The sequence below is a fragment of the Nicotiana attenuata genome, chromosome 6 (assembly GCF_001879085.1).
Source record: "Nicotiana attenuata strain UT chromosome 6, NIATTr2, whole genome shotgun sequence".
Classification (NCBI taxonomy): Eukaryota; Viridiplantae; Streptophyta; class Magnoliopsida; order Solanales; family Solanaceae; genus Nicotiana; species Nicotiana attenuata.
Genome location: NC_031994.1, coordinates 79,170,820 through 79,185,896, shown reverse-complemented (window position 1 = coordinate 79,185,896; position 15,077 = coordinate 79,170,820). Strand labels below are relative to the sequence as shown.

The window sequence follows — 15,077 nt, the reverse complement described above, 5'->3', positions numbered from 1 at the left end:
ATGTGACTGAGTACGAAATATCAATGAAATCAATGAGATGACAGCAAGAAACGACCACTATGGGTCCCAACAATAGCGACATAAAGCCTAAACATGATATCTAGCATGATGTTCAGTTCATTTACTTTATCACATGGTGAAAACACAGATATCGACCAAATAGGACCGTTATTCAGCGCCCTGGAAACAACAGAGTCACAATTCACAGGGTGCACGGCCACACGCCCACACGTCCGTAACCTAGCATGTGCGTCACCTCAACATCAATCACATAGTAGGTAATTCGTGATTTTATACCCTCAGCAGTAAGTTTAGAAGAGTTACTTATCTTAAATAAGACAATTCAGACACCGAGCAAGCCAAGCGATGCTCCAAGAATGCCATCACCTGCATAGCGACCTCCGAACGTCTCAAAACTAGCCAAAGAAAACTCACAAATAAAGCCCAAGGAAGCAATTACAAATGATAAAGATCGAATCCTAAGTCAAATCCCAATTCCGGCCAAAAATCACACCCGAGCCCACGCCTTGAAACTCGACAAAACTCACAAAATCCAACGACCCATTCAATTACGAGTCAAACCATACTAGTATCACTCAAATCCGACTCCGAATCGGTGTTCAAACCCCAAAAATTCATTTTTATGAAATTTATACAATTTTCCCCAATTTCCATCTTAAAATACTAATTGGATGATGAAATCAATGATATATTCATGTATATTAACCAAATCTGAGTTAGAATCACTTACCCCAATAATTTTCTTGAAAAACCCACGAAAATAGCCACAAGCCGAGCTCCTATGGTCCAAGATGTGAAATAAAACCCTAAGCGTCATTTATATATTACTTCCTCTGAACCTCATTGTGCGGTCCGCATAAAATGCTGCGACCGCACTCCTCTCATGCGGTCCGCATGAAAATGCTGCGGCCGCACTCCTCTCCTGCGGTCCGCATGAACGGTTGTGGTCCGCACTTCGAAGAGTGCCAGAACAACATAGAGTGTCGAAACCTATCAAATCACGTCCGACAAACTTTAAATTTACACACAAGTCATAGATAACACCACGGACCTAGTCCAACTTCCGGAAATCCAATTCGGCCATGATATCAAAAGTTCACTCCCGGTCAAACTTTCCAAAATTCTAACTTTTGCCATTTCAAGGTAAATTCCACTACGGACCTCTAAATTACGATCTGGACGCGCTCCCAAGTCCAAAATCACCCAATGGAGCTAACGGAACCATCAGAAATCCAATCTGAGGTTAAATACTAAAAAGTCAAAACTTAGTCAAACTTTTCAAATTTAAAGCTTCTAGCTTAGAATCATTCTTCCATATCAATACCGACTAACAACTGATGGTTCACATAAGTCATAATACATCACACGAAGCTACTCATGCCCAAAAACTACCGAGTGAAGTGCAATTGCTCAAAACGACTGGTCGGTTCGTTACAATTTTCTTCGTATAAAATTGTGGATCTTTTCTCACATTCCAAACCACATTTTTCTCGAATAAAATGAATTATTGATCTCAACCATACGCATTCCCTACGTGCTTCATAAATATCTATTATCTCAGCATGATTTGAAGAAGTAGCAACAATAGATTGTTTTGTGGAGCGCATGATATGACAGTATCTCCACATGTAAACACGTACCCGATTTGAGATCTGGATTTATGGGGATCAGATAAATAACCTGCATCTGCATAACCAACGAGATTTGCTCTATCTTTGTTAGCATAAAACAAACCCATATCAAGAGTTCCCTTTAAATATCGCAATATATGCTTAATCTCGTTCGAATGTCTCCATCTAGGAAAAAAACTATATCTTGCTAGTAAATTAACAGAAAAATGCTATGCCAGGCCATGTAGCATTAGCAATATGCATTAGTACACCAATTGCACTGAGATAGGGTACTTCGGGACCAAGGAGTTCCTCATCCTCCTGTGGAGGTCGGAACAGATCCTTATTCACTTTAAGTGATCGAACGACCATTGGTGTACTCAATGGGTGTGCTTTGTCCATGTAAAAGCGCTTTAAGACCCTTTCTGTATAGGCAGATTGATGGATAAAGATCCCGTCTACTAAATGTTCAATTTGCAGACCAAGACAAAGTTTTGTCTTTCCAAGATCTTTCATCTCAAATTCTTTCTTAACATATTCAATTGCCTTTCGGAGCTCTTCTGGAGTTCCAACAAGATTTATGTCATCAACATAAACAACAGGTATAACAAATTTTGAAGCCATTTTTTTTATAAAAACACATGGACAAATAACATTATTTATGTAATCTTCTTTTAGCAAATATTTACTGAGGCGATTATACCACATGCGCGCAGATTGCTTTAAACCATGCAAAGATCTTTGTAATCTGGTTGAGTACATTTCCCGAGATTTTGAATATGCTTCAGGCATTTCAAATCATTCAGGGATTTTCATGTAAATTTCATTATCAAGTGACCCACACATATAAGCTGTAAACACATCCATTAGATATATTTCAAGCCTTTCATGTAAGGCTAGACTGATGAGATATCGAAATGTTATGGAATCCATAATGGGTGAATATGTTTCTTCATAATCGACTCCAGATCGTTGTGAGAATCCTTGTGCGATAAGGCGAGCCTTGTATCTTTCAACTTCATTTTTATCATTTCTTTTCCGCAAAAAAACTTAGTTATGACCAACTTGATTTATACCAGCAGGTGTTTGGACTACTGGTCCAAAGACCTCTCTTTTAGTAAGTGACTTCAGTTCCGATTGAATTGCCTCTTGACATTTTGGCCAATCAGATCTTTGTCGACATTCTTCGATAGATCGGGGTTTAATTCTTACTATCTTGCATAATGTTAAGTGCAACATTATATGCAAAAACTATTATCCACCACCATTTCAGATCGATTTAAATTAATCTCATCACCGGTAGAACTTATTAAAATTTCCTCACTCACTTGAGTCTTGTGTTCATTTCTTCAAGAATCTCAGACCTAATCAGATTTTGGGTCTCTTCGGGAGATCCTTTCATAGTATTATTTTGATCATTTGTCGATTTTCTTTTTTTAGGGTTTCGAACCTTAGAACCTGAAGGCCTACTACGCTTCATGCGTGCTTTGGGTTCACTAGCTCTCATGCTAGTAGATGGTCCTATTATGACATCAATTCGGATAGGCACATTCTCTGAGGGATATGTGACTTAGTTATCCTTTTCAAATTAATAAATGCGTCTGGTATTTGACTTGTTATATTCTGTAAATGGATGATCTTCTGGACCTCCTGATTACATATAGGGGTACGTGGATCAAAGTGAGATAATGATTAAATTTTTCACACAATTTCTCTTTTGATTTCCTTTTTCTCTCCCCGTAATTGTGGGAAATTTGTTTCATCAAATCGACAATCTACAAATTGAGCAGTAAATAAATCTCCCGTCAATGGTTCAAGATAACGAATAATAGATGGTGATTCAAACCCAATATATATTTCTAACCTTCTCTGTGGGCCCATCTTACTGCGTTGTGGTGGTGCTACTGGCACATATACAACACATCCAAAATCCGTAGATGGACAATATTTGGTTCATGACCAAAAAACTAATTGTGACGGGGGATATATATTATAATGTGTCGGTCTGAGACGAATAAGTGATGCTGCATGCAGGATAGCATGGCCCCAAATAGTATTGAGTAATTTTATTTTCATAAGTAGTGGTCTTGCTATCAATTGAAGGCGTTAATAAATGACTCTGCAAGGCCATTTTGAGTATGAACATAAGCTACATGATGTTCAACTTTTATCCCAACGGATAGAAAATAATCATAAAAAACTTGAGTTGAGAATTCTCCAACATTATCAAGGCGAATAGCCTTTATAGGATAATCTGGGAATTGCGCCCTTAATCAAATTATTTGGGCTAGTAGCTTGCAACGCTAGGTCGCGAGATGATAGTAGGCACACATTAGACCATCTTGAAGATGCATCTATTAGGACCATAAAATATCTAAATAACCCACTTGGTGGGTGAATAGGTCCACATATATCCCCATGTAGACACTCTAAAAAGGCAGGGGATTCAATGCCAACCTCCATTGGTGATGGTCTAGTGATAATTTTGCCTTGATAACAAGCATCATAAGAAATTTCATCATTTGTAAGAATTTTCAGGTTCTTTAATGGATGCCTACTTGAATTTTTAGTGATTCGTCTCATCGTTATTGATCTGGGATGGTCCAAACGGCCATGTCAAAGCACAAAAGTATTTGAATCCGTAAACTTCTGGTTTACGATAGAGTGTGCTTAAACTGTACTAATTTTTTAATAGAGTTGGTAACTTTTCTACAATGCATTTCTGGCCAGAAATATTCTTTGTAATACAAATATATTCCACGTTCAGTTTTCTATTGTCTCAACATGATACTCATTTAGGCGGATATGTATAAAACTCAACAAGTTTTTTTGGGACTTGGAGGAGAACAATGCATTATCTATAATAAGTTTTGTTCCCTTAGATAGAAATATAGTAGCTCTTTCGGAGCCTTCAATCAAACTTATATTACCAGAAATTCTTGAAACATTTGCTTTTTCCTTAAGAAAATTAGAAAAGTATTTCTGATATTTGAATATGGCATGAGTTGTTCCACTATCACTTACACAAATATCTTCATGATTGGCCTTTTATCCAAATATAATTTGAGGATTATCCATATTCTTCAAAATGACATAAAACAAAATAGAAACATCATTATCAAAGTATAACTTTTATTTATGTACAATAATTACATAACCATACTATCTATTACAAATAACAAAAAATTAATATATTTATATTTCTACAGATTCATCACCGATCACATGACTTGTTTCTCCTTTTGGGAGTGCAAAGTAATCAACTACATCCAAATGCATGAAGTCCAAATTAACTTCATAAATAAAATTTGCTTAAGCATTTTTCTCTGTCCTCTTTAAGGAGGCTTGATAAAGCTTAACCAGGTGCTTTGGCGTACGACAGGTACGTGACCAGTGTCATTTTTTTTTCCACATGTATAGCATGCATTTTTTGCATTTGTTGCTTGCACCGCTTCATTCTTTTGTTCCTTCCTTTTCCACTGCTGATGGTGAGGAGGGCTCTTTGGTGCATTATTATTATCATGATTAGAGTTTCTTCCCCGACCACGACCATGACCACGACTGGGGCCACGACCTCTTCTACGCGTAGCTTGGTGGAAGTTCATCTCACTCACTTCAGGGAATGGACAAAAACTAGTTGGTCGGCTTTCATGGTTTTTAATTAATAGCCAATTATGTTGCTCAGCTACAAGAAGGTGTGAGATAAGTTCAGAATACTTTTGAATCCCATCTCTTGATATTTTTGCTGCAGGAGCATATTCGAGGCATGAAAAGTGGTGAAAGTTTTCTCCAACATATCATGATCAGTAATATTATCACCAAATAATTTTAATTGGGAAATAATTTTGAACATAATAGAATTATACTCACTGATAGATTTAAAATCTTGTAGCCTTAAATGAGTCCAATCATATCGTGCCTATGGAAGAACGATCATCTTCAGGTGGTCATATCTATCTTCCAAATCATTCCACAGTATGACTGGATCTTTAACAGTAAGATATTCCATTTTCAGGCCCTCATCAAGGTGATTGCGTAGGAATATCATTGCTTTGGCACGGTCTTGCTTTGATGCCCGATTTTTGTCCTTGATGATGTCTGCCAGACACATTGCATCAAGATGAATTTCAGCATCAAGCACCCAAGACATGTAGCTTTTGCCCGATATATCCAGGGCTACAAATTTAAGTTTAGAAAGATTCGACATTATCTAGAAAAAGAAAGTTCGTACCTCTGATACTTTCAAAGTTTTGCTTAGTTAGTTAGAGACTGGTGATGATAACGTGTTATAAAATAAAAATCGTAATGTAAATAAATCGAAAACAAGTATAAAGAGAGAGAGAGATTGATGTATTATTCAACTTCAAACTCCTGTACGTAATAAACTAAAATCTCCTCTATTACAGAAGAAAGTAAGTTGGTGTATAAGCTGCTTGTAAGTTACTTGTAAGTTGCTACCGCAAGCTGCTTGTAAGTTGCTTGTAGCTGCTACTGTATCAAATATGAATAATCTTCTACCGGGGATAATATTTGTCCATAACGGAGTACCAAAAAATGATAAGCTTCTTTCGGAGGCTTATTTACAATAGAGTACTAAATAGATAAACATATTTACGGCGGACACACATCTAGATAAACTTCTTCAGGAAGTTTAGTTACAACGGATTACTAAATGAATATTCATAATATAATGTATTTATAACACAATATATGAAATTAAATTTTTTTTACGCGAACATAAAGCAAATCCTTAAAAATAATCGTGCAAGCTTCAAAAATGGGTTATGACTGAAAGGGCAAAAGAGTCCTAGCAATACTTGTAAAATCTCGAGTTTTGCCAGGGTTGCAAAATCCATTGAATCTGAAGGGAGATACCCTCATCTCTCGCTCCCTTCTCTCTGTATTCTCCTTTTGGGTTTTGGGGCAGATTCCGAGAGATTGACTTCGTTGTAAAGACCTGCTCTATCAGTCGACTCTGCATTTGGGAAAATAATTACAGAAGCAAATAATTAGTTTATTGGCAGAGCTGTAGATTTAGAAAAGGCGCAGATGGATTTGGATCAGTGGATAACGAAGGTGAAAGACGGGCAGCACTTGGCCGAGGACGAGCTTCAGCTCCTTTGTGAATATGTATGCCTTTTGTACTTCAAAACACTTCTTCCCTCAATGAAAGTTGTTTGATTGGCTAGGGTTGTTTGCCTGATAACAATTTGGGTTTTCGAATTAATCTTGCCATTATTTACTAGTCAGTGAAAAACCCTAACATTAGGGGGATCATAGGGGCATATGTTTACTGGTCGGTTTGAAAATAAATGAATTGCTAGTCGTAGAATATTATTCTCGTCAGACTTAAACCTCAGACTGAAACCGAGGGTTCGGAAAATTTTCTTCCCTTTAGGCGAAGTAAATTAACCTAAGGTTAAGTAAGATAAATCCGAGTTTGATCTGGATTTCCCCCATTTTTGTATCATAGACCAAGGATCTATTTTCATTCCTTGTCTACTCTTTTCTTTCCAGTATTTTGATTATGATTATTTTTGAGTATTCTATTTTACGCGTCACAGCAATTAGGAATTGAGAATCTATATCTTTAGATCAAAGAAGGGTCTAGCTGTTGGAATAATGGTATCCATTGCTATTTGAGCCCTTGTTGTTAGTAAAATTGGTGAATTAAGCGAAGGTACGGAAAGAGAGGGATTCGAACCCTCGGTAAACAAAAGCCTACATAGCAGTTCCAATGCTACGCCTTCAACCACTCGGCCATCTCTCCTACATAACGATTATGACCCAAAAACCGAGTGAATAGCGAGTCAGTCATAATCCATATTCCATNACACAATATATGAAATTAAATTTTTTTTACGCGAACATAAAGCAAATCCTTAAAAATAATCGTGCAAGCTTCAAAAATGGGTTATGACTGAAAGGGCAAAAGAGTCCTAGCAATACTTGTAAAATCTCGAGTTTTGCCAGGGTTGCAAAATCCATTGAATCTGAAGGGAGATACCCTCATCTCTCGCTCCCTTCTCTCTGTATTCTCCTTTTGGGTTTTGGGGCAGATTCCGAGAGATTGACTTCGTTGTAAAGACCTGCTCTATCAGTCGACTCTGCATTTGGGAAAATAATTACAGAAGCAAATAATTAGTTTATTGGCAGAGCTGTAGATTTAGAAAAGGCGCAGATGGATTTGGATCAGTGGATAACGAAGGTGAAAGACGGGCAGCACTTGGCCGAGGACGAGCTTCAGCTCCTTTGTGAATATGTATGCCTTTTGTACTTCAAAACACTTCTTCCCTCAATGAAAGTTGTTTGATTGGCTAGGGTTTGTTTGCCTGATAACAATTTTGGGTTTTTCGAATTAATTCTTGCCATTTATTTTACTAGTCAGTAGAAAAACCCTAACATTAGGGGGATCATAGGGGCATATGTTTACGAATTGATGTGTCTATGCCTTGGTAGACAGAGTTAGTACCTGGCTGGTGGGAGGTAGCCGTGGAATTAGTTGAGGTGTACGCAAGATAAATAACATTACGAATTGATATTACTACAGTGTAGCCTTGGTTATTACCTTCTTTTTGCTCGTGTCTAATTTCAAAATTTAAGAAAGTTATGTATGTGCTCGTTGAGGATGTACATCAGGTGGGTTTCAGGGATAGTTGCTTCCCATTTAAAGAATCCTGGATTTGTAGCTTGTGCTATTTTGGGAAAATGTTATTATAATTTTTTCCGTATCAGCATTATATTGGTGTTATTGCATAAGGTTTTAATTGTGCGGTCATACTTTAACTCAATGGGTTCCATTAATTTCTAAAGAACAATGCTCTTTTAAGCACACATAGTCAGTTTAGGTTATTGGTAAAAATTTCGGGGTGACCGATTATATCTCCTTTTCTTTTATATGTGCATTTGATTGAAATTCAAGCTGTGATTAACGTGGATGGGCAATGATAGTGGCTAAAGTCTGGCGTTGTGATGATCATAGAGTCCAGCTGTCGGCCCAAAGCCAGTAGGTGGAAGTAAGAGTGGATCTAGTTTTGCATAGCCTGGGTTATCATCTTCATTGTTTCTCTCTGCCCAATTCCACACCATTTTCCCCTTCTTCCTCAACTAAGTTATGTTTAGCTTATTGACTCGGTGGTTTCTTGCAGGGACATGGTTTTGTCTCCCTCTTTTAAGTAACTTTTATTGACAGGGAGCTTTTCTTTAGTACAATTCCATGTAATCCTGTGACCCAAAGAAGTTAATGCGGCTATCAAATCTGAAAGATGATTTTGCAATTTGCCCCATTTAGTTTCACAATTTGATTTATCTCTGTCATGGAAAAGAAAAAATTAGATTTACCAAGGGCTTTTTTTAAAAGTGAAAACTATCTCCACTAAGGGATTAAGGATTAAGAAAAAGTTGTTGTATTGGATTAAATGGAAGTTATTTGCCTATATTTGTGGACAGAGTGCAGGTGATTGGTCGTATAAAATAGGTCACACTGCTAAGCTTTTTAAAGTTCTCTTTGCTCGTATATTTGATTCAGTTCTTTATTTGCAAAGAAAGTTGGATTATTTTTTAACATCAGATGATGTTTGATTTATAAGTTATTTGGTTTCTTCTCTTGCATATTTGTGATAAGGTTCAGAATTGTTATGTCTGATTTTTTTGGGGTGGCTATTCTGTGCTGCTAGAGTGTTAAAAAATTGTAAGGGTATATTCTGATGTATGGTTCATTACTGAAATGGATTTCTAAATTTTCTGCTTTTATTGGTACTTTTTACTGGAAAATATTCTGATAGCATTTGTGATTAATAATTTGAGGTATATTAGTTTGGTGTCTTTGACCTGCTTAATAGCTGTATTAATGATATTCTTGTAGCAGTGATAGGCTGTACCTAGGCAGATGTTTTCTTAATAAGGGTACCTCAGCAGATATTGTAGTCCATCTTTTTAGCACTTGTGACAATAATGTTCTAGTCGAGTATCAGATGTTGTTTTCCTTGAGAACCCACTGTTACCCCTTTATTTGCTTCTAAAACATATTACTCTTATCCAGGTTAAGGAAATCCTGATAGAGGAGTCAAATGTGCAACCCGTTAACAGTCCAGTTACTGTTTGTGGAGACATCCATGGCCAGTTTCATGATCTAATGAAACTCTTTCAGACTGGAGGTCATGTACCTGAGACGAATTACATTTTCATGGTAAACTTACACTAGATATGGATTGTTGCGGATTGGTTTACATGAACTTCCAGCCACTACTCTGGTTTAGTCATTCTGTTGTAAGATTTTTTTTTTTGGTTTTTTGCCAGGGAGATTTTGTTGATCGTGGATACAATAGTCTAGAAGTATTTACAATTTTGTTGCTCCTTAAAGCAAGGTATGGAGCGGAACATTTATATGCAATTTGATATTACTTGTCCATAGTTGGTTCGTGTTTGTTTTCTGCACCAATCAATGGGCTTTTTTGTTGACTGGTATTTCTTAGAAAAGCTAAATTAGAAAAGGCATGATTCTGTTGCTGTCAGTTTGAAAGTTTTGGCTTGAAAATAATGCTATGACCTGGGAACCTTGTAAAGTTCATGTTTCTTTCACTTGTCCCAAAAAAATACTGAACACCATTTGGCTGGGTATCGTGTTTTGCCCCAAATGTTCTTATAGTTCCCCTTTACCTTTCTACTTTATATAAAGTTGTTACCTCATGTTCAAGATGGATTCACATTCACATTATCCATGTTGCTTCAGTTAACCAAATGCTCATGTTGCTTACTGTCTGGATTTTCTTTGTTAAAAGGTGAAATGACATCCATTCTTAATTATCTATCTTTCCTGGCTTTTTACTTGTATCAGGTACCCAGCCAACATTACTCTGTTACGTGGAAATCACGAAAGCAGGCAACTAACACAGGTAACGGATACTATCCCTTAAAACTACATGTGAAGTGTAGGCGATAGATGCTTGGTCTCATAGATGTGGTCAAGATCTTTACCTCATACTTCCCCCTTTTGCCTCTCTCTCTCTCTCCCCCTCAAAATCTTTTTTTTCTTGAAAAGGCAATTGTTTTTGCTGTCATTGTGGTGCTTGACTAACCATTTGAGAGATCTTGGGCTATAAATCATGCCTCATGTGGGTTTTTCTCCTCATATAAATGGTGTCTGGACAGGTTTCTGAATTTTTCTTATTTGTGTTCCTCTAGTGAATACTTATCGCCACATTATTAGTTAGTTGTTGCGCTATTTTGAATCCTACCTTTGAAGTTATAGTAAGGTCTTTGAGGATGGTTAATTGCAAAGAGCAACTGGTGTTTCTTTTTATGCTTCAAAAAAGATTTCCCAATTCAGATTTCTGGCTGTCTTTGTTATTAAAGGGACATTCAAGTTTGCACAGAGTCACAGACAGCACTTTGAATGTAAATGTTTTATATTTTGAATTTTAGTTCAAGGTTTCTTTACTATTGCTGTTAGTGGTGTTACCGCCGCTTAATGCTGCTGCCTATGGCTTTGTTCCCTTCCCCAATTCAACATCAGGGAATTTTTTCCCTCGTAGTGAAGATACATGCATATGCGAAGGAAGCATCCTAGAAATGCTATTTTCTTATCAGCTTTGCTTTTTACGTGTTATATTAGGTCTATGGATTCTATGATGAATGCCAAAGGAAGTATGGAAATGCAAATGCTTGGCGGTACTGCACCGATGTTTTTGACTATCTTACTCTCTCGGCAATCATAGACGGATCAGTATGTTCTAGCACTCTAGTTAAACATTAACCACTTGCCATATTTTCTAATCCTATTATTGTTTGCCTTCCTTTCCATACAGGTATTATGTGTCCACGGTGGACTTTCTCCTGATGTTAGAACTATTGATCAGGTCTGTTGACTTGGACTGTTTTTATGGTTCTGCTTCTTTTTTAAACAAGTTTCAAATTATTCAAGTGCATGGATTTGATATATCTTAACTGTACTAGAAAGAAATCTACCCTTTTTTACTCCAATGGGCTCCAATGCAGTCATGTATATAAATGAAGGAAAAAAGGTGAAAATGTTGCAAGTTGCTTATGTTATGTATATAAATGAAGGAAAAAAGGTGAAAATGTTGCAAGTTGCTTATGTTATGTAATTGAATGTCTCACAACTTGTTGCGTGTCTGGAGATGCTTTTAATAAAGTTTTTCTAATTTTATGTTCCTTCAATTAGCATCATCTTTCTTCTGTATTCAATATGTGGGTGCATCTAGAGCTAATGATTCTTCTTTCTTTGTTAATGATCTGGCAGATCAGAGTCATTGAACGTAATTGCGAAATTCCCCATGAAGGGCCTTTCTGCGACCTTATGTGGAGTGACCCCGAAGATATTGAAACATGGGCAGTAAGTCCTCGAGGAGCAGGTTGGCTTTTTGGATCCAGGGTTACCACTGAGGTATGCAAGTTAATAATATTAATTATAGTTTTGATTATTGTTTCAAATAATAATATCAGTCATGCTTTGCAGTTTAATCATATTAATAAACTGGATCTAGTTTGCCGAGCTCACCAACTTGTCCAGGAAGGTTTGAAGTACATGTTTCAGGATAAAGGACTGGTGACAGTGAGTAACCTATTCTTTATTGTGTGGTCATCTGATGTATATCATATAATGAAATTGTGTCACCATTACCTTTTGTACATGTGCAGGTCTGGTCTGCTCCCAACTATTGTTACCGATGTGGAAATGTAGCTTCAATATTGAGCTTCAATGAGAATATGGTAGTATTGCTATCATTTTCACGCATTATTTACCTTCTACTAGTTAGCCCACTTGAATTTCAGGATTTTTTAGCAGTGACCTTTCTGTTGCTTGATACTCTGCTATCACTGAGCTGTCACAATTGTATCCGTCTAATTTTATTTTTCTCATACAATTTGACCTATTCAACTGATATATGTGTACAATACGTCTACCAAGTGCCAATTATATTGTGAGTACAGGAGAATTTTGTGTCTAGGACATAATGTCACCCTGATATTAGGAGAAACTTATTACTCCCTCCGTTTCATTTTGTGTCTTAGTTTGATTAGGCATGATGTTCTTGAAGTGTAGATGAGATGAATCATAGGACTTGTACACACATCAGAGTTTATGGCCCACTTGTAATGCCTGAAGCATTTTGGTTGCGTTAGGGATGGAAATGAAACTTTTAAGATGAAGGAACTGGAAGTGCATGTGATGTTGGAATAGTAAGCTAGGTGATAGAAAAAATGGATAAGAAATGAAGCATATTAGGCAACTGTTATGTCGACTTGTGAGAGTTGGTGTTCTTGGAGAGTTGGGAAATCCATCAAAAAGACTTGGTCAATGGTACCTGGTGCTATTTTTTGGAGTATTTGGAATGAAAGGAACCGTAGATGTTTTGATGGGATTTCAACTCCCAACCACACTCTTAAAGCCACTTGTTTAATTAACTTATTTAGTTGGTTCAATCAGGCCCCTGTAACTAGTGTTGAAACTATTTCTGGATTTTGTCTGCTCCTTAGTTGTCCTGTAAGTTTTAGTTTTTGAATATGTTTTGAATATGAGCAGACAATACCTTTATGTTGTAATTTTTGCTATGCATCCTCTTGATGCCATTTAATGAAATTCCCTTCATCAAAAAAAAAATTGTTATGTCGACTTGTCCTTTGGTCTAAGTCTCCCAACATTTTGGAATATATTGTTACTGTTGTTTCTCTTTATCTAATCCCCGTTTACTTGGCATTTGTAGTTCTGGTGCTTTAGCTCTCTTAATTTCCTTGCCGCTTTCTTCTCTAATTTTTGTATGGTTTTATCAGGAGAGAGAGGTAAAGTTCTTCTCTGAGACAGAAGAAAACAACCAGATGAGAGGTCCCAGGACAGGAGTACCCTATTTCTTATGAGTGGAACGTTCACTCTTCTGGTGTTATTTCTGCACTTCATTGAGCCCTCCTTATTAATGGAAATTGTAAGGGAACAGTCTACCTGGAGGGGACTGAATACGTCGTTTCACAAGATGGTGGTACATGCCCTAGCTTGTCTGGGTGACCCTGCTGGCTCTGAATAGTTTGTGCTATGATTTACAATGGCCTTGAATGTTGCTCCCCATCTGTTCCATAATTATTTTTACCTGTGTCATATTGGTGATTTGTACCTTGACCAGATTACATTCTTTAGGTTTCTTGCTTGCATTTGGCTAGATGTACATTTTATTTTCTCGTCATCTTTTACCTTGAAGATTATTGTTCATTTACAACTCAAAATGGGATAAAAGCTGGATATATTATGGGGCTAATCAGTGTGATGTTTCGTATAACTTAGAATTATGAGAAGTTGCAGCTACTGAGGACGTGTTTACATAATCAAGTGGTTAAAATATGTTCGTTTCTTTCTTTTGGTTCTGAAAAGGGGCTTTTGGAACACCTTTGCAGTTGCATTATTAGCAACCTAGTAACGCTGTTTGGAGAGACCTCCTTGCACTATCTTAAGTTCTTTAATGTCGTAATTACCTGTATTTTTCAGTTTGGATTGAGATATGGTTAATTGGTATGTAAGGGACAATTGGCTGCCTATGTTATTCATTTCAGTTAGCTGCCTATCATTTTTCTTTTTTGGATAATCCACTAAGCAGTGTACAAGTTGCCCTAATCTGGATTGAACAGAATCAATCTATGCAAAGCTGTCTATCATTGCCTAGTTGTTTTAGCCATTTGTTAAACTCTTTTTTTGGGGCTTAGAATTTAATCCAACCAAGGCAATAAATTCAGTTTTTTGGTCTGCTTTTTTTTCATGTGAAATACAAATTTAGTTCATTCGATCTATTAGGGTCTGTTTGGAAAGCCACCAGGTAATTGAAATTGGTGTTATTATTAGGGTAGTAATTACACAGTTGTGCAATTACGGTATTAGGACGACTTGTTTGTGTGTCATAGTGTGTAATTAGAGTAATTACAAGTTTATTGTTTGGTTGCACTATTGTAAATTGCACAGTTAAATTAAATTTTAAACGAAGTAATTATGAAAACTTAAAAGTTAATTTAATAAGTATATGCCTATAAATTTTTATAAGTATAAATGATATTATATTTGGTATTTAAGATGTATATTTTTTCGCGAATATAAATTAATTAGTAACCATATATTTATAACTAATATTGTAAAAATAATTTATATATATTTTCCAAATTAATAATATTTAGTTTAGATACTTACAAAAACTAAAAATATATGTTTTGTAAGAATATCATGGAATTCATGTTTGATAAAATAAATTAATATTTATAAATATAAATATAATGTCTTAACATTATTCAAATGTTTGACAAAACTAATCTATCAATTCTAATTAAAAAATGAACAACATACAATGTGAGCCAATACTACTAAAACAAGTAAATTGGAAACATGAATATAACACAATTTTAAAATCCAAAAAAAAGAGTTGTTTAACATATGTCAAATTCCAACATAAT

The 15,077-nt window shown here is 36.2% G+C and overlaps 1 protein-coding gene and 1 non-coding gene across 3 annotated transcripts; one reads left to right on the top strand and one right to left on the bottom strand.

Annotated features, from left to right (window-relative positions):
* On the top strand, positions 6,433–13,993 carry LOC109227315 (phytochrome-associated serine/threonine-protein phosphatase 3). 2 transcript variants are annotated; one of them, XM_019392430.1, is made up of 10 exons: positions 6,433–6,761; positions 9,673–9,819; positions 9,930–9,997; positions 10,468–10,525; positions 11,245–11,355; positions 11,438–11,488; positions 11,893–12,036; positions 12,109–12,204; positions 12,291–12,362; positions 13,425–13,993. In XM_019392430.1, exons 1-10 carry the CDS (start codon positions 6,681–6,683, stop codon positions 13,506–13,508), a joined length of 912 nt encoding a protein of 303 aa, XP_019247975.1. In that variant the 5' UTR covers positions 6,433–6,680; the 3' UTR covers positions 13,509–13,993. The 2 variants fall into 2 exon arrangements, with proteins under 2 accessions (XP_019247975.1, XP_019247974.1); XM_019392429.1 differs by lacking the exon at positions 6,433–6,761 and adding an exon at positions 7,567–7,893.
* Positions 7,315–7,401, bottom strand: TRNAS-GGA. The gene has a single exon. It is a non-coding gene; the product is annotated as a tRNA-Ser (tRNA).